The 22,822-nt window shown below is 40.1% G+C and overlaps 1 protein-coding gene across 1 annotated transcript; it reads right to left on the minus strand.

Moving 5' to 3' along the window:
- Window positions 1-280: 280 nt before the first annotated feature.
- foxd3 (forkhead box D3) lies at window positions 281-1,488 on the minus strand. The gene has a single exon (XM_078408017.1). It carries the CDS (start codon window positions 1,486-1,488, stop codon window positions 355-357), a length of 1,134 nt encoding a protein of 377 aa, XP_078264143.1. The 3' UTR covers window positions 281-354.
- Window positions 1,489-22,822: the final 21,334 nt, after the last annotated feature.

The following is a 22,822-nucleotide window of genomic DNA, read 5'->3' on the forward strand; positions in this document are numbered from 1 at the left end:
TTTTCTCCTGTTGGATTAATTCTTTAGAATGATTCAGTCTTCCGCAATATCTGTACATGTTCATCAATAAACTACTGGCAATGAACCTTTCAAAAAGACATTAAGTGTGAAAGCCCAAAGCTCTATACTACAACTGTGAAACCGTCTAATTAAAAAATAAAACTCAATGACTATGAACCGATAGGTTCTTTATACAAATATTTACAAACGTATTTACCTGTACAGAAAGCATTCCTTTTTTTAAATATAAGATAAGATTATAGTCTATCATTTGCAGTCAAGTTCAGTGCAACTCACTACCACAGGAGCAAAAAAAAAGGTCTGGTGTGTGAGCGTTTGGAAGCGGAGAAGGTATTAAGATGGCCATTTGGTCACTGCGGCGGCCGAAGCTGCTGACTGTAAGAATTGTCCGGAGATGATATTCGTGGGGACGCTGAGGATTGGGGTGATTGCGGCTGTGGTTCGTGCTAAAGACAAGGGCTGGGGGCTGACCAACGCGGACTGAATGGTCGCAGGCGGCCGGAGGAAAGTTTGTGAGTTGCCCGACGTGCTTGTCACCCCGATGATATTCTCGATGCTGAACGAAGGTCTGATCAAGGGTTCAGTTTTGATGATGGACGCGGAGCCCAGGCTGCTGAGTTGAAGCTGGAGGCTGGGGCTCAGCTGAGAATTAAAGGCTTTCCTGTTGAGTTCGCTGGACGGGATGAGCGGGACGACTGGGGGTAACATGGGACCCACAGGAGGGATGTAGGGATATTGAAGTGCTGCAGGGTGGGTGTAGGAGGCGGGATGTAGAGCATAGGGACGCCCGTAAGGGCCGCTCAGACTATAAGCTCCAAAACTCTGCATCATGAGGGCAGTCTGCTCTCTCAGATGGTCCGCCGGCTGCCTCTTGAACCTTTTCCGCCGACGGAGAAAGCTCCCGTTGTCAAACATATCTTCCGACTGTGGATCCAGCGTCCAGTAGTTCCCTTTGCCGGGATTACCAGGTTCCCTGGGAATCTTCACAAAGCAGTCATTCAGTGACAAGTTGTGGCGAATGGAGTTCTGCCAGGCAGGGAATTTCTCCCTGTAGTAAGGGAAACGGTTGCTGATGAACTCACAGATTCCACTAAGGGTTAACTTTTTCTGGGGACTTTGCAGGATAGACATGGTGATGAGAGCAATGTACGAATAAGGTGGCTTCACCAGGCTGTTCTTGGGCTTTGAAACGTTGTTGCCGCCCGAAGAGCCACTTTCCTGAGTTTCCGATTTGGCTAATTCTCCCTCCGAGGAAGGCTGGCAGGGAGCGGAAGGGCTTTCCGCGATTTCCCTCGCCCCGATCTCCTCCACCTCTTCTCCCTGATCGTGGGTGGCGTGGCTTTCCGAGTCGCTGTCCTTTCCCATGCCCTCGTCTCCTTCTCCTACCACATCAATATCGACATCCTCTGCCGTGAGCACCGTGTGCCCTGACATGTCGTTCGCACTGCCGCTGCCTGACAGGGTCATCACGCTCCACTCTCACAAATCACCAAAAAAAGGTAAGAGCTTGGCTTCTTTCCTGATGAAACTTCTTTCCTCTCTCTCTCTCTCTCTCGCTCTCTCTCTCTCTCGCTCTCTCTCTCTCTCTCTCGCTCTCTCTCTCTCTCCAGCCTGTCGTCTCTCTCACATACACACTGTCTCAGCTGGCAGTCCCTTGCAGATCAGATGACAACGCTTTTTTAATGCAGGTCAAGGGGCTGTCAATAACACTTACATTTAACTTTTTGACAGCCTATTTCAATTTGCCCATTGCAACGTTTTAACTTTTCCTATAATTCCTGGCAATGTTTTTAAAACGTTTGCAGGCACGCAGCTCTTTAGCTTTTTATGCCTCCTTTATATATATAAAAAGACTGGTGATTGTCTCAGTTAAAGATATACTCTCAGGATTGTCACGTGAGGGGCTAACGTCAGACTTCCCTCTGTTAAGCCATGCAAAACTCGAGTTATTTCATGTAATCGTCAACATAGATCCGGCCACGACAACAGTAGCACCACTCATTCCTACAAGCACCATTTCACCAGCGTGATCAAAGCATTCTTTATCAATAAACTTGCTAGCGGAATGGAGCAAGACGAGACCTCAAATTATTCAATTGAAGGCTTTTATTTTTGCAATTTCACTTTTGTTTTTTTTGGAGGGGGGGTGGCAATGTAGAAATATGCCATGCAAGATATTTTGTTTATTTACTGATTTTGCTTTATTTCAGGGCATTTTCCAGTCCCTATCAAAACTAATATGTTAATTAAATATTAAACTTAATATAACTATATTAATGAACGTGACGCTATTTATTTAGTTTAGAAATGTTTATGCGGATTGGCGTGTCACAGGCTTTCTTTATAAATACAGTGAACGGTTTATATTTTTTTACATTGACTTACAGTCAGGCACCAGCGTCTAAACGACATTTTTTTTTGTAAGAAAGACGTATTATAACTGCATCAGATAGGTTGCCGCACATACAGCAAAATGGTTATTGATTAATCTATTAGGTTTAGAGAAGAGGGGACGAAAAGGGCAGGGGTGGGGAGGAGGTGGTAGCTATTGGGGGAGACAGCGGTAACAAAAGAGAAGCCTCAAATAAAGAAAATTGGACCAGGATGTGCAGAGGTGTTAACGAGCTAATCATCCCGTTTGTTAGCATATGAAAAACGAGGAAATGGGAGAGTGTGGGTGAATGTGAACAAGCTATTCACAACACTGAAGGTAAGCGTTTGTCTCAATACAGTTCTCAGGAAAGAAGATTTTTAAACTACAGAGTGGAAGCTATACTTTCCAAATAAGTTTGACAGGAACTGACACAGTCCTTTGAACAAAAGGCTATTTTCAGCGCAATAATCGCTTCCCAAAAGCAATGCCTTTGTGCAGGATTAAAGTTATGTGTGTAAATACTAGCTTTAATATTTTTTTGGTTTAGTGTTAGGTTAAAATCGAATTGATTTGTCCTCCCAATTCCTCCTACTCAAATCAGAATATCTTTAAGTGACAAAAGAATCAATTATTCTTTCCACCCTCCTATTAAGACTAACAAAACTATGTGAATGGGTTTACGACATGTTTTCGATGGGAGGAATGAATAACCATTTAAACGTGACAGGGCTTCCCTGTGACACAAAATGATATTATAAACTGTAAGCGTTCCCCCCACAGAGCTAAGCACTGTATAGTCAACAATAGATTTTCATTTCCCTTTTTTTTGCTTGGTTGCTATTTTGCGTTATTGTTTTATTTTTCTCAAAATTGATTTTAAACTATTAACATTAACGGGCAAGTCTATAAGCAAAAACGACAATATTTCCGAGAGGCATCCGGCTTTACATTTTGTTGAAATTAAAATGTTTTGTTGAAATGTTTACTTCAATTAGCAAACTTCAATTGAGATATATAGCTTTGTGTTTTTCTTTTAACGTGTGGAATCCAAGCGAATGAAGATATGTTAAGCAATCATCCTGGACAAGAGGAAAAAATAATCAAGCCTGAAGGGGAGGGAGTGCGGGGAGCCGACACTGTGCGGTTGTAAATTGGTTATAAATGAGTGTTTGTTGGTTGTTGTTTTCATTTGTGTAAATACGGCAGAACATCCCAGTTTACAAAGCATTTAGTTTTCGTACTTGTTTACTTCTTCCTGGGCCAGCTGCCACTATCATCTTTTTTTTTTTAAACGCTTTCATTGATTCTATTAAACGCTAAGCAAAATCAAATTTAGGATGAAACGGATCAGAAATTCACAGCTATCTATACACATTTTAACAAGTTTTCGTTTTTATTCGTTACAATTACGTCATCGACGTCCAGTATATCACATTTAAAGAAAATTGCATGCATTCTGCGGCTGAAAGTGATGGGATTTTAATTATTGAAGCAAAATACTGATTTTAGTGTAATGTGGGAGCAGGTTACTATAACCAAGGGTTCCATAATCGCTCTTTATTTAAAATAGCCTGCCTTGTAGGCTAGCTAACCTTATTGGCAGTCAAAACTGCCCACACAAAGTCTCTCTTTTTCCAATTTTCTTCCTATTTGCCCCTCTTCCTGTTTGAAACTGGGTTCGAAAAGTTCCATATTTCAAGATTGCAGTTTCTTTGTTTGGCTTCAAGAGGAATTAAAATGTGCCCAGAGCTTGGAATGTAGCAGCAAAATAAGATCAATGATTTCATTTTTGAGCACTATTTGATTAAAAAAAAAACTATTATATGCGACCATCTGGGCTGTTGCTTTCAATCGCGATCAGCTTCGTGGTCGGAAGAGCATCGTTAAGAGAAGCATAAAATGCCGTCTTTGTTCCACAAGCATCATCCTATTTATTTCCGATGATCTTCTTAACTCTCAGAGGAGTTTGGCAGAGAATTTAAAAAACAACTACTGAACGCATGTCCCTTTGATGCCTATTTCTTAAACACAATAAAAGTCAAATTAATTAAATCATACCATTAATTATGACCCTTAGCGTGAAAAGGATTGTTTCCCCTCGATTAAGGATGTATTGTGCTAATCCCCGTGTTGATTCAGAGAACTCTGCTCGACAATCATTTCTGTAGAAAGGCTTTCAGGATCAATTTAGCAAATCTTAATCAGGTATATTTAGGGTGAAATAATGATCTGGATATCACCGCCACTGTAAAGAAACAACCGAGATGTTCACGTTTGTCCAGGTCGTCTTGAATTAAGCACACGGCCCTCAGAAGGGACCAAGCGAACTGGCTGTCATTTCTGAAACTATTTGGCAAAACCAATAAACTTTAAAAGTCAGCTGTTTTTTTAAAAACGTAAAACTTCATCACTGCACAGAAAATTATAATCAAAAAAGCGACGCAGTTGCTTTCTCGCATTCAACGACCGGACTTCTATCTCGTACCGTCCATAATCTAATTTAATGTGGTGCTGCTAATGAGAAAGAGCAAATCTCTAAGCAGCCCTGGGTATCACAGACCCGTTGAAAATAATAACAGGATCCTCGGCGAATCTTCCTAATAGGAACCGGCACCTAATCCATCCAAGACGGTTTACTGTGATGGAGAAGGAACGAGAAGGAAGGAACGATGGGGCGAAAAGAGAAAGCTACAAATGTAAAAGGAATGAAAAGACGAGCGGGGGGGGGGGGGGGGGGGGAGGGAGGTGAGGTGGGGGGAGGAGAATAGAAAAAATAAGATACATTTTTATATGGACTTATAGAGGGAGCGAAAGTGTAAAGGGGATATTTTTATGCGATACAGTTATTGTTTGATTTTGACCCCCTCCCGTTTTAAATTCGGTTTAAATGCACTTGTCAGTGTTTACTAATCTCTCAGTTAAATATAGCTGAGATTTGGATCCATCAGACGCGGTCATTCAGATGTCATTCGGACTCCACAACCCTAAGGCTGTAGCGAAGTGCACTTGCCAGAATCCAGTCGCCTTCAACACAACAGAGGAAGGGTATCAAATACATCCTATTTCTACTCCTTAAACCCTATTAGCCTCTCCGATGAATTATGTAAAATCACGCCACACTCGGATTATTAAACGAGAAATCCCATTATGATGTGCATTGCATGGAGGGAAAATGAACTGAGGGGAAATATTCCATCAGCTTCTAACGTGTGGGCTGACTCCAAACTTCGGCAATGCCACACCGAGCAACAGTGAAGAATAAGAAATATATTTTGCATCCACGTAAGATAGCGACCCCAGATTTATTATTGAAACGTTAACGGTAATACTATTAAAAGATCTGAGAAACAGCAGATTCTTACCTGTGGCATATACTCTTCCCAATCCTTGTACATCTAGCAAAATCAATACATTTACTAGCCGACTAACTGAAATCAGCAACAGCATCAAACCTTTTTACCCATTATGTGCCGTGTCTGAGTGTCTGTATTAAAATAATCCCCACGCCATTAAGAATACCTTCACCGATACTACTCTACTCTATTAAGAGAGAGAGAGAGAGAGAGAGAGAGAGAGGGGACATCTCCGCGACGGCTGATTTAATTGCTTTTAAAAATGTTTTCATTTTTGAAATATCAATTTCCGGCTAACGCAAGGCGTTAACGCTGCGATTTCACATGTTTGGATACAGTCGTCCAAACAAGGTGGTCGTGACATCCGAAAACAACCTCCTCAGTAATCGCTCGGCTCCTTTCACAGTTATTTTAACATTCTTTAAACGTATTCCAATCTTCAATTAGCTACAACAATGTGGGGAAATTGAAAAAAAAACCCAAAATCTTTATTTCCATGATGTAACTTACTCAGTGAAAAAGACGCTAAAGGGGAGGGGGCGCAGACTCGGGTGATAATGGATAGGAAGAAAGTGGGATAACTCCAATTTGTACAAATCAAACAGCGTTTAATAAAAAGGCAACTCGTTTAATTAAAGGTTCAAAGAAATCGGATACAGTATTTGGACAGCATTTAGAATGCGAATAAAATTCGTGATGAATTAATGGCATTGTTGGCGCGCTCTTAATTACACTTATTATGTTAATTATTTTACATTAGCATGAAGTTATCAGCATGTCAGGTTTAATCAAAATGCATCGTTCTGCAGAAACTGTTCTTTCATTCCGCGGTGCGAGATTCTGCATCATGCCGGTTTATTGTTCAAAGACATAAAAAATGACTTTTTATTGAAAGAAATGTTTAATCTGGTTTTGTACGGTCAAGTCACGTGCACCCTGCAGGCTCAAGCTCCTAAAAGGGCTGGATTCGCCATTATCACCCCCTTTAGGAAGCTACTCCATCAACGCGTAACTCTGTCAAACAACATGAAGTTGCTCGTTTTTATCTGTTGATATTTTTTTGCAAATACGACGTGTGCAGCCCTGCTTTCAAATCCAGGGAGAAGTGGTGGGAACAAAAGAGATATTCACTGGCACTGTCAGTGTGTTCTCAAGGTCCGCTTACAAAGCGTCAGGGCAGATTTTAATATCCAGCCTCGGCTCCGACTGCATCCAACAGCATTTCACGTGTAATTAAGTGGGGGGAATGATTGACCAGGCAAAAACAATATTTCTCCTCCATCTCCACCCCCCCCCCCCAAAAAATCTAAATGCCATCCCTCCAGTTACTGGCATATCCACCCAATTGTATAGATTTGTGTACTAAAGCAGCTAAGCGTGCCGTCCTAAACCACACTGAAATATGAGCCCAGCGTCTTCTCTCGGCATTATCTGCGTCCATAAAAAGAAGTCATAAATAATTTTAAATAGCAATGCATATTATAATCAATCTAAACCTTACGGCCTTCTGTTTTAAATTGTGCAATAGTTTCACGCGTATTCCTAATATGTCTTTTTTTTTTTTTTTTTGCATTTGTTTCTCAGCTGCCTCTGAATGAACTCCGAAGGAGTCAGTAAGGTCCCGAAGAGAGATTGGTGAAGGTGACAAGATCACCAGGAAAGGGTCACCCACTGAGAACGGTCCCAAGCAGTATTAACCGAGGAGTCTGGAATTTGAACAGATGAATACCAGCCCAGAAAAAAACGGTTCGCATGGTACAGTTTGCCTTCTGAGACTAAAACAAACATAGTCATTCGCTTACAGGAGTTGTGGTTTATATTTACGTCTTGGTTTATTCCGTCGCGTTCGAGTCCAAATTCAAGCGTTGTTCAAATAATTTACTGTACTCTGGGCTGCTCCTAAAATGTAGTCCTATGAAATACTTTGCTCGATAATATTTTTACAAATAAATACACGTAGCGGTGGAAATAAGCGTTCTTTGAAAATTGTTACTGTTTGGACAATTCACGCTATTTCTGCAATCATTTAAAAAAAAAAACACCCTTCGAACACCCTTTAATTATTTTAAGCATGATGTGCATGTTCGACTTTCATCCGTTATCTGTGCTCTGTTTTATTCCAACTTGAAATAAATAGCCCAGCGAATTCAAAACAATTACCTTTCAAAATGCTGCATTTCTCTTTTGGATTTAGAAATCTGAAATAAAAAGAGAAAATAATGGAAGTATTTAGCAGGTCGGAAAACATCTGCAGAAAGACAAATCGATACGGACTTTTCACCTGAAGGGAAAAATAATAAGTTTGTCTGAAGCTTACATGTAAAGTTTTGAGACAGGTTGGATGGAGTAAGTATCTATGCTCTGGGTCCTATCAAGTTCAAACGCAATTGATGGGACCAATTGGTATGAAATAATACGAGACAGCAAACGGTATAACATCTCGGCGTTGTATTTACAAATCGATGTGTCTTCTCCTTGTGTTGTGTTGCTATTTATATATATTTGTTCTCAATGTTTTAATTCCAATTGAAGGTAAGCCACGCGCAAAGAGAAAACAAAACTGGCGGAAACTTCTGTTTCTGACGCTCCAATTACGACATTCTCGACTCGCCGAAGAAATTAGGGACGATCGCTTCGGCCCTTTGTCTCAGGAACAACACATTATCGAACTAGCCTTGAGGCAGTACCTGACTTTAATTGCTTAACCGGTGTGATTTCGAAGTGACGAGGAGAAACACTGCTTCCATGCGCCGCTATCTGCCGAGATAAAGCCGAAGGCTGCGCAGAATGGCTGGACTGGGCTGCTCTGATCACCCCTGCTGACGGTGAAATGTTTAACCTTTTAATGACACAAAATGGGTGACTTTCCGACCAGCACTTTTATATCCGTGAGATCATTTAGCAGCCCCATCGTGACATCGACAATGTTAAAATTGCACGTTTATTTATGTGCTTAAGGACTTGTCCGTTTGACCCATTCGTCCATCCCTTTTAAAACACGTTAAGAGGGGATTTTCTGCACAGTGCACAACATCCGTCCAAACATAATCACCTGTGTTATATTTCCACAGCCTATTGCGTTGACGCGTTCAACAGGTGCATCCTATTTTCTGTTCGAGCCATAAATGTCTATCCAAATGTTGCAACACATGAGGGAAAACACTTTAATATTGTATAAATAATAACAGACCGTTATGGGCAGCATGTGAGTATATAATTATACCAAGGAGGGTGACAGGGACGTCGGGATTACCTAAGCAACCTACATTCAATGCCAACTATTTTCTGGAACACTCAAATTAAATAGCGGCTTGGTCCGTGCAATTGTGCAGCGTTTTTTTTACTTTCGAGAATCTTTCCGCCACCTTGACATTACAAAACCACTGTGTTTTCTCGCCGCTGTAAAACTGTAGATGGGCTGCGTTACACGTTGATCCGGCATTCACCTTGAAGTCACTTAAAGTAAATGTTTAATGCCGTCCTCTGTGTCAATATATAGAAAAGATTGTCCATGTAAAATAAGCGTGACCCACGTACACTTTGAGCGATGACTTAAATACTTTAATGAAAGGTATTTGTTTAGTTAAGGTCACTCCCGCCTCTGGAGACAGAGGGCTGACACTCACACCTGTATTTATTCACAAAATGCTGGAGTAACTCAGCAGGTCAGGCAACATCTCTGGAGAGAAGGAATGGGTGACGTTTCGGGTCGAGACCCTTCTTCAGACACTCACACCTGTCTTCAACGTTAAATCTACTTGGATATATCAGCAGGGTTAAACCTACTGGATGGCTGGTTAAAATTATTTGCCTTTTCATTTGGAGTTTATCGGTTCTTTGGGACTTTCAAGAAGCCCTCACTGCTCTGACCATTTCCTTAATGTGGATCAGTGGAAGAATTTCCCGTTGGTCAACGTCATGTTGTCATGTAGCAGACCCGAGCCCATAGGGATGCAGCCAGCCCACGCACACCCCTTCCATCCCCACATAAGCAAATGATCATGGCATCTGTCCTTTGCTATTTGTGGCATATTGCTTCCTGCATATTACAAACGAGATCACACTTCTCATCACATGGCAAGCTTCTCATCACATGGCACTTTGGAACATCATAATAAGGTGTTACATAACGGAAGCTTCGTTCTCTACATTTTCGATGCCTGTTTAGTACACCGATATAAATACTATTATCACACAATTTAAGGTCAATATTTTGTGGTCAGCAACGAAAGACTGGTGTATACCACTGACCACACATGAACAAGTAGGCGTTGTCACAAGGATTCCCAATTTACCAACTTGAAATAGCAATCTATAGAAAACCTGATGCATTCAGAATCAGTGTTTGCTGGAGTCTAGACACAAGGTGCTGGAGTAACACAGCGGGTCGGGCAGCATCTCTGGAGGAAAGGGATGGGTGATGTTTCCTGGATCATTTCAGGGACCCTTCTTCAGACATCTTGTCAGGAGTCTAGGTAGCTAAACAGGTTGGATAATTCTCACAGAAAGCAAAGCAGAAGGTTAAAGACGTATTTTTATATATTTTTTAAACATGTTAATCTATGAGATTGAGAAGTAATTCTGTTAGTGCCAGAGCTGTTGTCACGTGGCAATTATATCCAGCACACTATCAAAAGCTCAGATGAACCGCATTAATGTCTTAATATCTTCCGTCTTATATCTTCCGTGGATTTACTATAGGGGTACTATTAAAAAAATAAAGTTCACATCAGATCATGGGTGCAATGTTGATTTACTTCTGTAAAGACTAAACAGAGAAGCTGGTGAAAGAGCAATTATCATTGACAGCAACTTCTGGATTCTTAGTCTACCAATTGGATCAATTAGCAACCATTTTGTGAGTAGTTAATAACAGCAACATACATTATAACCCCGAATACAGCATGAAAGTGATCATGAAGATAGGCACAAAAAGCTGGTATAACTAGGCGGGTCAGACAGCATCTCAGAAGGAAAGGAATACAGTAAGTGACGTTTCGGGTCGAGACACTTCTTCAGACACGAACCGTCACCTATTCCTTTTCTCAGAGATGCTGTCTGATCCACTGAGTTACTCCAGCTTTTTGAATCTATCTTCAGTTTAAACCAGCATCTGCAGTCCCTTCCAACACATGAAAGTGACCATTTTCAGGTAAAATGGTACCCACTGGGAACTGGATCAGCCTCTCACCTTATGGCATTGGATCAACACTTAATCACCATGAATACAGATAGCCACTGACAGCACTCAGGTATTTTAAGGGCTCTCCTTAATATCCTGGACATTTTATGGAAAAAAATGGCCTCTGTTCCTTCAATTTGCAGATTATTGTTGATCATTATAGATAGGACAAGTTTGGAGGGATATGGACCAAACACAGACAGGTGGGATTAGTGTAGCTGGGACATGTTGGCTGATGTAGGAAAATTGGGCCGAAGTGTCTGTTTCCACACTGTATCACTATGACTCTATTACAAACATTTTTCAATGGCCAATACCATATACAATGCTAGACATTCTCAGTAGCTGCACTGGATCCTAAGGGTCAAGAGCACTCTCTACCTCCTAGGCTCATCATCCCAATGTGCTCTCCAGCTATACCAACTGAATACAGATACATGGAGAATCATCAAATAGCAAAGACAGTGATGGAGAGCATCAAAGCACTCATAAAAATGAGATTAGTAAACATCAGCCTCAAGAAGGGTCCTGACAGGAAACATCATTAGTCCATTTCCCTGAGCCTGCCGAGCTCCTCTGGCTGTTTGACCGTTATTCAAGATTCCAACATCTGCAGATTTGAGTGTCTCCAAAGATGAGATTCTGTTGCCTTGCACCATTCTGGAGAGATAGTACAAACAAATGGTAACCTTTCATATTCCTTTGGTCCACCTCTCACTTACTGGCCACTGTCCCATCCCTTCCCTCTCCTCGTTTCCCAACCATCTTCCCTCTCGACTCTGTCCTAATGTAGCATCTTTATCCAATTGTTAAGAATTCCTCCCCCCCCCCCCCCCCCCAACTGTTTATGTTTTTGCTCAAAATTCCAGCAGTGTAGTTAGTCAGGGGTCTCTCTGAAAACATTATATTTAGCGAACAATCAAGCAAAATGCTGACGACAACTTGTGCCAGAGGAAGAGGAGGAAGAAGACCCAGAACCCAAGATCCATAAGACTGAGCCTATAGGATAGTAGGAATGGTAGGATGAGGAGAAAGAAGTCTACCCAGGGATTGTTTCACTCAGCATCTACAGACACATCTTGCAGATGAGAAGAGGAACCAAGCGCTGTTATCGTGGGATATAAAGAACTTGATAGAGATATTTGTCATAATACGTCTGCAAAAGGATAGTCCATAAACAAATCAAGTAAACCTCTTCACAGTGCAATGATTAACAACAATATCATACACTAATAGTCAGATAAGGGAGCTTAGATGATATTGCTGCTTTTCAGATTCAACTGCAATGATTATGAGACACGAATAAACCGTAAATAAATATTTTTCATCTGTTTATATTGAGGAAAAGATCAAGGAAGCTAAGGAATTGATGCACATGAGTTGTGATGTCTGAGATGACATATGAATTCCAAAATGGAGGTATTGGTGGTTTTAAAACACATGAATGTGGATAAATCAATGCCTGGCCAAGTGCATCCACGGAGCTTGCGGAAAGCTTGGGAAGAAATTGTGGATGTTTAACAGAAATACTTGCATCATCTATAGTCACAGGTGATAGGTGAAGCACCGGAAGACTGGAGGGTAAATAAAGTTGAACTTATATATAGGAAGGGCAGCAAAGACAAGCCAGGGATCCTCAGGCTAGAGAGCCCGATGGCAGTGGTGGTAAAGTTGGTGGAAGGTATTCTGAGGGACAGGATCTACCAGTATTTTTAAAGGCAACGACTATTTAGGGATAGTCAGCATGGTTTTGTGCGTGGGAAATCGTGTCTCACAAATGTGATCGTTTTCTGAGGAGGTCACCAAGAGGATTGATGAGGGCAGGGCAGTTGACATTGTCTATATAGACTTTAGTAAGGCCTTGGTCAAGTTCCTGCATGGTAAGCTGGTCTGGAAGGTTATATCACAAGGAATCCAAGATGAGCTTGCCAAATAGATTCAAGATTGACTTAGAGGAAGAAGTCAGAGTAGTTGTGAAGGTTTGGTTATCTGACTGGAGACCTGTGACCAGGATGTGCAGCAGGGCACAGTGCTAGGTCCACTATTGTTTGTTATCTACATAATGGATACAGTTAATGTGACATTATAGTTAACACTGTTAGTAAATTTGCAGGTGATACTACAATTGGCGGTATAGTGGACAATCAGGAAGGATTTGTAAGTTTACAACCGAATTTAGATCAGTCGGGAATATGGGCCAAGGAAAGGGAAAAATAATTTAACTCTGACAAGTGTGAGATGTTGCACTTTGGCACATCAAGCAAGGGCAAGACTTACACAGTAAATGGTACAATTCTGAAGAGTATTGTGAACAGATAGATGTAGGTGTAGAAGTATACTGAGGGAAAGGCACACAGTGGAATGGGTAAATTGAAATTGGAAAATTTACAGGCGACCCAAGTGAAATATGAGGTACTGGTCTTCTAGTTCATGCTTGGCCTCACCATGGCAGTGGAGAATGCTGAACATGGACAGGTCAACATAGGAATTAAAAGTAGAGTTGAAGGTATCACAAAATGCTTGAGTAACTCAGCGGGTCAGACAGCATCTCAGGAGAGAAGGAATGGGTGACGTTTCGGGTCAAGAACCTTCTTCAAACGAGTCTGAAGAAGGGTCTCGACCCGAAACATCACCCATTCCTTCTCTCCTGAGATGCTGCCTGACCCGCTGAGTTACTCCAGCATTTTGTGATACCTTCGATTTGTACCAGCATTTACAGTTATTTTCCTACACAAAAGTAGAGTTGAAATGAGTTCAAGATGGTCGTTGCAGGCAGGGTACAGATGGTTTGTAAAATGATCACCAAAACCAAGCTTGGTCATGCCGATATTCAGGAATACTTACAGGTCCTCTTTTAAAGCTTGCTATTAACTATCCTGGTGCTACTTTAGGTTAATTCTGTGATATTTCTGGCAAGGAAGGTTATTTTTTATTCATGCTAAATAGTGGTTTAACTTCTAGGTGCATATGCAGACACAAAGTAAAGAAATCAATCAATGATAATCTCTTCATCATAAAGCTACTTATTCTAGGCCTTTGATGTTCATTAATTTAATAAATGTTACATTTAATAGTCTTCAAAGAATCTTTCAACTATATAAGTATTAAACAGTACCATGGCAGGTACTAGGTTTACTGAAGCACACCTACTGTTCATATCAGAACTGATACTATTTCTATGAGTCGTTGTTATCAGAATGGTGTTGAGTTCAATCTGTACTGGATTAGATAAATTCTATCAGAGATGGTTTTAGCATCCTTGCAGTATGAAGCTAGATTGAAGCTAGATTCATATATCTACATATATTAGGAGTAAAAGGAGGGAGCATTAACTTGGAATGAAGGTGATGCAGGATTTATCAAAGTCACCATAGCATAAAAATGCAAAATCTTTGCAAAGCTATAAAATATATATAACTGCGCAGTTATAGGCATTGCTGTGGCCAACTGAAGCTTAATGGATTGATAATTTAAATTCATGTTGCTGTGTTATTTCCAAAACTTCTTGTTGTGTGAAGAATTTTCCATACATTTGGGCAGCAATAAAGTGACTTATATAACAGTTAGTATTCACATGCATGGCATTGTGTGATCAATAGAATTGGTGGAAGATATGAATGAAACAACTGAGGTGTGACATTCGGTTAAACGAGAGCCCAGGTGGACAACAGAAATACAACTCAGGAAGCCATGCCTTGTAAAAATAAAGATATTTATCAGAAATTATTATGGAAATTATTGAAAGCATTAAATAAAAATAGGTTTAGGTTTATTTTTGTCATGTGTACTGAAGTACAGTGAAAAACTTTGTTTTGCATGCTATCCAATCAAATCATTTAATACTATACAAAGCCACAATCAAGCTAAACTCAAGCTCAATAGGTTAAACGAATTGATCTTGTATTTTATAAGCATCCTTCCATGTTCTCCATGTGACCACCTGGTTTTCTTTGGCTGCTCCAGTTTCTTCCCTTTTATTAAAGATGCGTCGTTTGGTAGGTTAATTGGCCACTGAGATATTTCTTGGACTTAGGTCAACTATGACGAAGGACCAGTAATATATTTCTGATACACAATGCTGAATGCTTTGAAGGTGAGCATGCCAATTGGTGGTGTTCACGTGGTTGAAGTCTTTGATCTTCCTGGTTGTATAGATCACAGCTTTGGTAGGTGCTGTGTTGCCTAAATGACTGGTAGATCAGTGTTGCCTAAGTGAATAACAACAGTACATTTTGCAGATGATATACAACACAGCCTGTGGTGCAGGCAATAACTGCTTAGAGTGGTGTGATGGGGTCCTAACCAAGTAGGCTTGGCTGTCCTAGATTGCATCAAACTTCTTGTATTGCTGGATGTTCCTTATTCTTCTTGATCTATCTGCAGGCTTTGACCTTCCCTGTAGACCACCCTAAGCTCCCAGACTTCCAGAAGTTTGTACTGCAATTGTCAGGTCTCATATATATTCAGCATTCTATTGGAGTCTGAGTTTGTCTCTGACTTCCTTAAAAACTCCATCACCAATCCATCTACTTCTGCCATATTCTCTTTGGCCCACACTAGGGAATATTTGATGAAATCTTAAACCTTCCCTTCTTTAACTCTGGACCTTACTTGTTTAATGATCACCTGGCTCAACATAACCTTACACTAATCCAACAACCTGCAGTTCATGTCCTTACTCATATAATAATAATATTAATAATAATATTCATTTATTGTCATTGCAACGAGTACAACGAAATTAAAAAATAGCCAATCCTGACGGTGCGTACAAACATATATGCAATAAATGCAAAAACAAATAAATACATAAATACAATTAAATACAATTATATTAAGTACAAGATTTTTTAACGGTGTTGCCTAGTGCAAAGGTAGTGTTCAGTTCTCGTATGGCCCTGGGGTAAAAACTGTTCTTAAGTCTGTTTGTTCATGTCCTGTTCACTCATACTCCATATTGACTCCAGATTAAGAGGAAACATCCCTTATAAATTTCTCACCCTTGTTTTCAATCCACCTATGATCTTGCGTCTCCTCACCTCCGTAGCCTTCTGCAGCCTTCCAACCCTTTGAGGTTCTCCATTTCTCCAATTCTGCACCATCACATTTCTCTGAATATTAACCCTCCACCAGTGGTCATCATGCCTTCAGCGGCCACAGCCTCAGACATACAATTCATGTTAAGCTTCTCTATCTGTGCCAATTAACTTTTAATGTGCCCCATAAAATATACCTCTGGCACCAGTTTTGGTTACTTTTCCCAATAACTCCTTATGTACTCCTTATGTACTTGTTTCGTAACATTATTGTGCCACTCTTTGAGATATTTTATTACCTCAAATGTGCTACAGAAATTCAAGATGTTGTTATGTTATTAGCTGAAACTGAAAATATTTATTTTCCATCAACATTTTCCCCATAATCGGATAAACCATAAAATTAATGGTCTGTGGCCTTAATCTCAGCAAAGTCTACTGATGGTAGGAAATAATGGAGGCCCCTCTCTGTTCCACATAAACACAAAGACAATATTCACATTACCAGCAATTTTCAGCGCATACTTCACTTAAATATTGCCTGCAGGCTTCAATGATTATTATAATGCAGTTTTTGTCTTTGGTGTGATTGTATCCTGATTCAAGAACTTCATTCAAAGAATGCGTAAAGAGGTAGTAGTCTGTAAAAACCTAATTGTATAAAGGGTCAATTGAAGGAGGCAATGGCCTCTGGTTCTAGGATTTTGTTGACTGAGAGCAAACTATAAAAAAATAATAATGTAAGAGTGTTTGTGACATCAAGCTCTACTTCCTTCATTGTAAGAAGTTGGCATGTTCGCTGATACAACATGTAAAACTCCGACTCTACGACCATGTCTTAACCCTGACCTAAAATTTAAACCTACGTTTAATATCATTTGTAATTCCTCAGCAAATAAGCAGCTTACTTGCATGCAGGAAGACCCAGACTACATTGAGGCATGAGCTGCTAATGTGCAAGAAATGTTCACAAAAGTGCGAGCAATGACCATCTAAAACAAGTGAGAGTCTAATCACTTGTTTAGACAATCTTGAATGTCATCTACCTTGACAGAGTCTTGCACCATCAATAACCTGGTGTCTGCATTGGAGAGAAACACAATCGAACCAGCCACATAAATACCATGGCTACAAGACCAGGTCAGAGGTCGGCTATCCTGAGGCAAGTGGCACACCTCCTGTCATTCCAAAGCCTTTCCACAAGTAAGGAGTGTGTTGGAATACTCAGCAATTGCCTGAATGACTTCAGCTCCAACAACTCTCAAGATCCTCGACACCATTCAGGGCATTCAGCATGTACCCCATGCTACACCCCAAATTCTCTCCTTCTCCAGCTGCACTACGCACCCGCTGAGTTACTCCAGCATTTTGTGATGTACCAGCAGCAATAATCACTGTTGTTACTCCTTAACCTACTTTGAAAGTGTCTCCCAAACCTGCAATCTTTACCTTCCAAAAAGTACAAGGGCTTCAGATACAGAGGATCACCTCCACGTCAATGTCCCAAATTGACTTGAAAATTTGTCTCCATTGTCTTACTGCTGCAGAGTCTAAATCCTGGAACTCCCTCATTAACAGCACTTTGGAAGTACCTTCACCGGAATAACTGCAATAGTTCAAGAAGTTAATATTACTTTGCAGTATTGTAAAAAAAAACAAATCAAATTGAGTGGGACTTCCAATGGGTGATGTACGGTAAGGCTAGACAACTTGAAACATTGTGAGTGACCATTACAGAACTATCAACATTGGGGAGGTGCAACATTGGGTAAGTTATACATGTGAAATGTATTAATCTGGAAATTACTTTGAGAAATCCACTTATTGTCTTCTTTTCAAATTTTCTCACTGCTATTTTGCTTGCAGTGTTATCCAGTTCGTTTTAAATGGGTTAATAACTCTAATAAATTTGATTTTAAAATTGTCTGGCAAACATATGCATCATAATATCATTCATTTTAATTTCTCCTTTATTATGACAAGAATGGGACCTACAGCATTAACTTTCTTGATGTATCTTTCGGGAAGAAATATTGGGAAATCATGGATGAGTTCTCCATGACTTTCTGTCTATTAACTTTATTGGTTGTAAATTGTGGGAAATGTGAAAACCAGTGGATGTGATGTACTTAGATTTCCAGAAAGCCTCTGATAATGTCCCACTGAGAAGGCTAGTGTGTAAAATTAAAGCTTATGGCATCTTAGGTAATGCATAGACGTGGATTGAAAATTGGTTGTCAAGAAACAGTCTTTTTAGGGGTGGCTCAGGGTAACTTGTGGGGTAACTACACATATCAGAGCCTGGAGCTCAGCTATTTATCAAACATATCCATGATTTTGATGTGGGAACAAAATGTAATGGGTTGAACATTGATGATGACAGCAAACTGCGTAGGATTGTTCATTGCGAGAAGAATACAAAGAGTTTTCAAGGGACTTAGATAGATTGGGAGACAAAAAGTAAGTTAATGCAGTGTAATGTGGATAAACGAAGATACCCACTTTGGTAGGAAAGACAGAAAGGCAGCATTCATTCTAATTATATTAGCATGGAAAATGTTGAGGTGTGTATGTTCTTATACAACCATCACTAAAAGCAAATGTGCAAGAGCAGCAGGCAACTAAAAAGGCACATGGTAGGTTGACTTTTATAGCATGAACATGTGGGGTCAGAAGCAAAGATGTTTTACTGCAGTTATACAGGGTGTTGGTGAGATACCCTTACAATATTCCGTGCAATTTCAGTTTCTTTACTTAAGAAAGAATATACTTGCCATAGAGCGAGTATAACAAAGAAACGGATTGATTCCCAGGGTGGTGCGACTGCCATATGAGGATAAATTAATTTGTATGAATAGAGTTTAGAAGAATGAAAAGGGATCTAGATGAAACATGCAAAATTCTAGAAGACTGACTGGAGGGAGGATGATTCCCCTGGTCGTTGTGTCCAGAACAGTGGTTAACAATCTCAGATCAGTCTCGACAAATCTCATGCACCAAGAGATTTGGGATGATGATGAGGAGAAATCTCTTCATTCACAGGATGATGTGTTTGTAGAATTCTCTACCACCAAAATTGCTGAGCATATTTAAGTTTCAGTCGCAGTTTAATTTAATGTCACGTGTACCGAGGTACAATGAAAAGCTTTTGCTGCGTGCTAACCAGTCAACGGAAAGACAATACATGATTAATACATGATTAAGAAGGGGATTTTAGAAGGGAATAAGTATTCTTTTTAGATTGGAAAGACATCAAAGGGTATGGAGAGCAGCAATATAATTTTGAGAAAGATGATCAACCATGATTTGTTTTAAACAGGTTGAAAGAGTCAAATTACTCCTGCTTATATCTCTTATGTTTCTCCATGTTTCCCAATGTATGATCTGAACAATTAAGGATCAGGATTGAACTTTTGGAAGTCATCACTCTGAGCCCATCATTTCATACATTTTTGTTGGATTAAACTACATGCTCAGGTTACAATAAAACAGAATAGATAAGAGCTGGTAACTTTTACTTTAAAAGGTAACATATTTTGTTATTTTGATTTGATATAGAGCTAAGGCAAGAATGATTCCCAGAATGAGTGGGTTAGCATATGATGAGTGTTTGACAGCACTGGGCCTCTACTCGCTGGAGTTTAGAAGGTTGAGGGGGAGCTTCACTGACACTTATAGAATAATGAAAGGCATAGAGTGGATGCGGATAGGATATTTCCATTGGTGGGAGCGTCTCAGACCAGAGGTCATAGCCTCAGAATTAAAGGGCGGTCTTTCAGAAAGGTGAGGAGGAACTTCTTTAGTCAGAGAGTAGTTAATCTGTGGAACTCATTGCCACAGAGGGCTCTGGAGGCCATCAGTGGATATTTTTAAGGCAGAGATCGTCAAATTCATGATTAGAACGAGTGTCAAGTGTTATGGGGAGAAGGCAGGAAAAGGGGATTAGGGGGCAGGGGTTAGCCATGAATGGCAGAGTGGACTCAATGGCCAAATGGCCTAATTCTACTCCTATAACTTGTGAACTTGTGATATATGTCTTAAAATTAAGTTAAATTCCATGTGTTTAAATTGGATATAAATTTATGTTGCTTCCACCGATCATAAATGTTGCTCTCAGCACTCACTCCAGAATAACAGCAGGCAGATATTGTAAGGGTTGTTAAATTATTTTGCATATAGTAGCCTCTGTCATACAGTATATTTATTCGTCTGTATAATAGCTCATTGAAGGATTTTATTATATATATATATATATATATATATATATATAAAGTAATTTGGGCTTCCTTGGAGACACAAATTAAATGGAAGTCTTTGTATAGGTCAGAGAAAAGCTGCAAAACCAGGCTGAAAATTTGTAAGAGATGTAAGGGACAGCTTCCATATGAATGCATCCTGGAATTAATTATTTGGCTGATGGAGTTGAAAGGGATGCATCATGAAGTAACTATATCTTTAAATGTAGAATTAAAAACAAAGTATTAAGTTTTCTCATTGAATTACTTGCCTACAGTATATTGAGAAAATTGATCTAAGCCAAGTGACAACTGAGGTGCTGGTGAATTGGAGGGAACATTTTAGCCAGTTTATAGTTCCTGATCAATATCCAGTGATTGCTTATAGGAAACAAATGTGTGTAGATGCTGGAAAAGGCCCACAATAAATTTCCCGTGACTCCGCTGTGATTGAAAACCAGTCACATTTAGGGTTTAAACATGAATGCCTAACTAGATAAGGTACTGGATTCTCAAATCCTGGGAGAATCGTACTCCACTTTGAGTCGGTGCCATCAGCAAAGAGGAAAATATTTTTAAAATACAAATATTTTTTCCATATTTTCACGTTAAAAAAATATTTTTCTGCACAGAATGATGGTGTGATTTATCTGCGTTAAACTACACAAGCTAATTTAGATAATGGTAATAATAATAATAATCTTGGCCTAACTTTGCAGCTTGTATTTGAAGAATTCAACATCAGCAGCATCTGCAAGAATTGACATTGTCATTCCCAAGGTTGCATGAAATTACTTTTTAATTGCAGGTTATAATGGACCATTTTTTTTCCTGTAGTTATAATTTATTGGTTTTTTTCCCAGAGTTTAAGATAATGTAGTTGGTGACCTGAAGAGAATATGCAGATCAACACTGACAGCCACTATTTTATACCCATTGTTTTTTTTCTTGGCCATTTCCACCCATCTCTTTTCATGGCATTATGGTCGATTTTAATCTATGCAGCCAAATGCTATGCCATACCCAGGGTAGAACACAGTAAGAAAACTCAGGCAGGATAGCTCACAATTTGATAGCAGAAACCACTGGACCTTACTTCCATTGACAGTGTCAGCAGGCTTTGTGACATTGGAGGAAATTAATGCCAAGTAGGATTCTGTCTGAACTTGACTTTAATAAATCCATATGTTTTTAGTAGGGTCCAGATTATCCCCCCTTGACTGAGTTTTGAAACTACCGCACCCTCACAAGCTTTGCAGCTCAGGGTAACTAGTTTGGGAGTAGGTCTGGGGCTCCCTGTTTCACTTGGCGCACTTAATCACTGAGCAGCGAATTTGATCCATGGATACAACTTGTGCTGATGTACAGTGCTCTCCATAATGTTTGGGACAAAGACTCATCATTAATTTATTTGCCTCTATACTCCACAATTTGAGATTTGTAATAGAAAAAAAATCACATATGGTTAAAGTGCACATTGTCAGATTTTATTAAAGGCCATTTTTATACATTTTGGTTTCACCATGTAGAAATTACAGCTGTGTTTATACATAGTCCCCCCATTCGATGGCACCATAATGTTTGGGACACATGGTTTCACAGGCATTTGTAAATGCTCAGGTGTGTTTAATTGCCTCCTTAACGCAGGTATAAGAGAGCTCTCAGCACTCAGTCTTTCATCCAGTCTTTCCATCACCTTTGGAAACTTTTATTGCTGTTTATACGGACCAAAGTTGTGCCAATGAAAGTCAAAGAAGCCATTATGAGACTGAGAAACAAGAATATCAGTAGGAAATTAACTGCAGATGCTGGTTCAAATTGAAGGTAGACACAAAATGCTGGAGTAACTCAGTGGGTCAGGCAGCATCTCAGGAGAGAAGGAATGGATGATGTTTCAGGTCGAGACCCTTCTTCAGACCTGAAGGGTCTCAACCCTGAAGAAGGGTCTCGACCCGAAATGTCACCCATTCCTTCTCTCCTAGGATGCTGCCTGGCCCGCTGAGTTACTCCAGCATTTTGTGTCTTCTGAGAAGCAAGAATAAAACTATTAGGGACATCAGCCAAACCATAGGCTTACTAAAATCAACTGTTTGGAGCATCATTAAGAAGAAAGAGAGCACTGATGAGCTTACTAATCGCAAAGGGACTGGCAGGCCATGGAAGACCTCCACAGCTGATGGCAGAAGAATTCTCTCTATAATAAAGAAAAATCCCCAAACACCTGTCCGACAGATCAGAAATACTCTCCAGGAGTGAGGTGTGGATTTGTCAATGACCACTGCCCGCAGAAGACTTCATGAACAGAAATACAAAGGCTACACTGCAAGATGCAAACCACTGGTTAGCCGCAAAAATAGGATGGCCGGGTTACAGTTTGCTAAGAAGTACTTAAAAGAGCAACCACAGTTCTGGAAAAAGGTCTTGTGGACAGATGAGATGAAGATTAACTTTTATCAGAGTGATGGCAAGAGCAAAGTATGGAGGAGAGAAGGAACTGCCCAAGATCCAAAGCATACTACCTCTTCTGTGAAAATTACTGGTGGGAGTGTTATGGCCTGGCATGTATGGCTGCTGAAGGTACTGGCTCATTTATCTTCATTGATGATACAACTGCTGATGGT

The sequence above is a fragment of the Rhinoraja longicauda genome, chromosome 11 (assembly GCF_053455715.1).
Source record: "Rhinoraja longicauda isolate Sanriku21f chromosome 11, sRhiLon1.1, whole genome shotgun sequence".
Taxonomy (NCBI): domain Eukaryota; kingdom Metazoa; phylum Chordata; class Chondrichthyes; order Rajiformes; family Arhynchobatidae; genus Rhinoraja; species Rhinoraja longicauda.

What these genes read in the sequence shown, in the direction of transcription:
- foxd3 (XM_078408017.1), bottom strand. Translation starts at nt 1,488, where the DNA reads ATGACCCTGTCAGGCAGCGGCAGTGCGAACGACATGTCAGGGCACACG.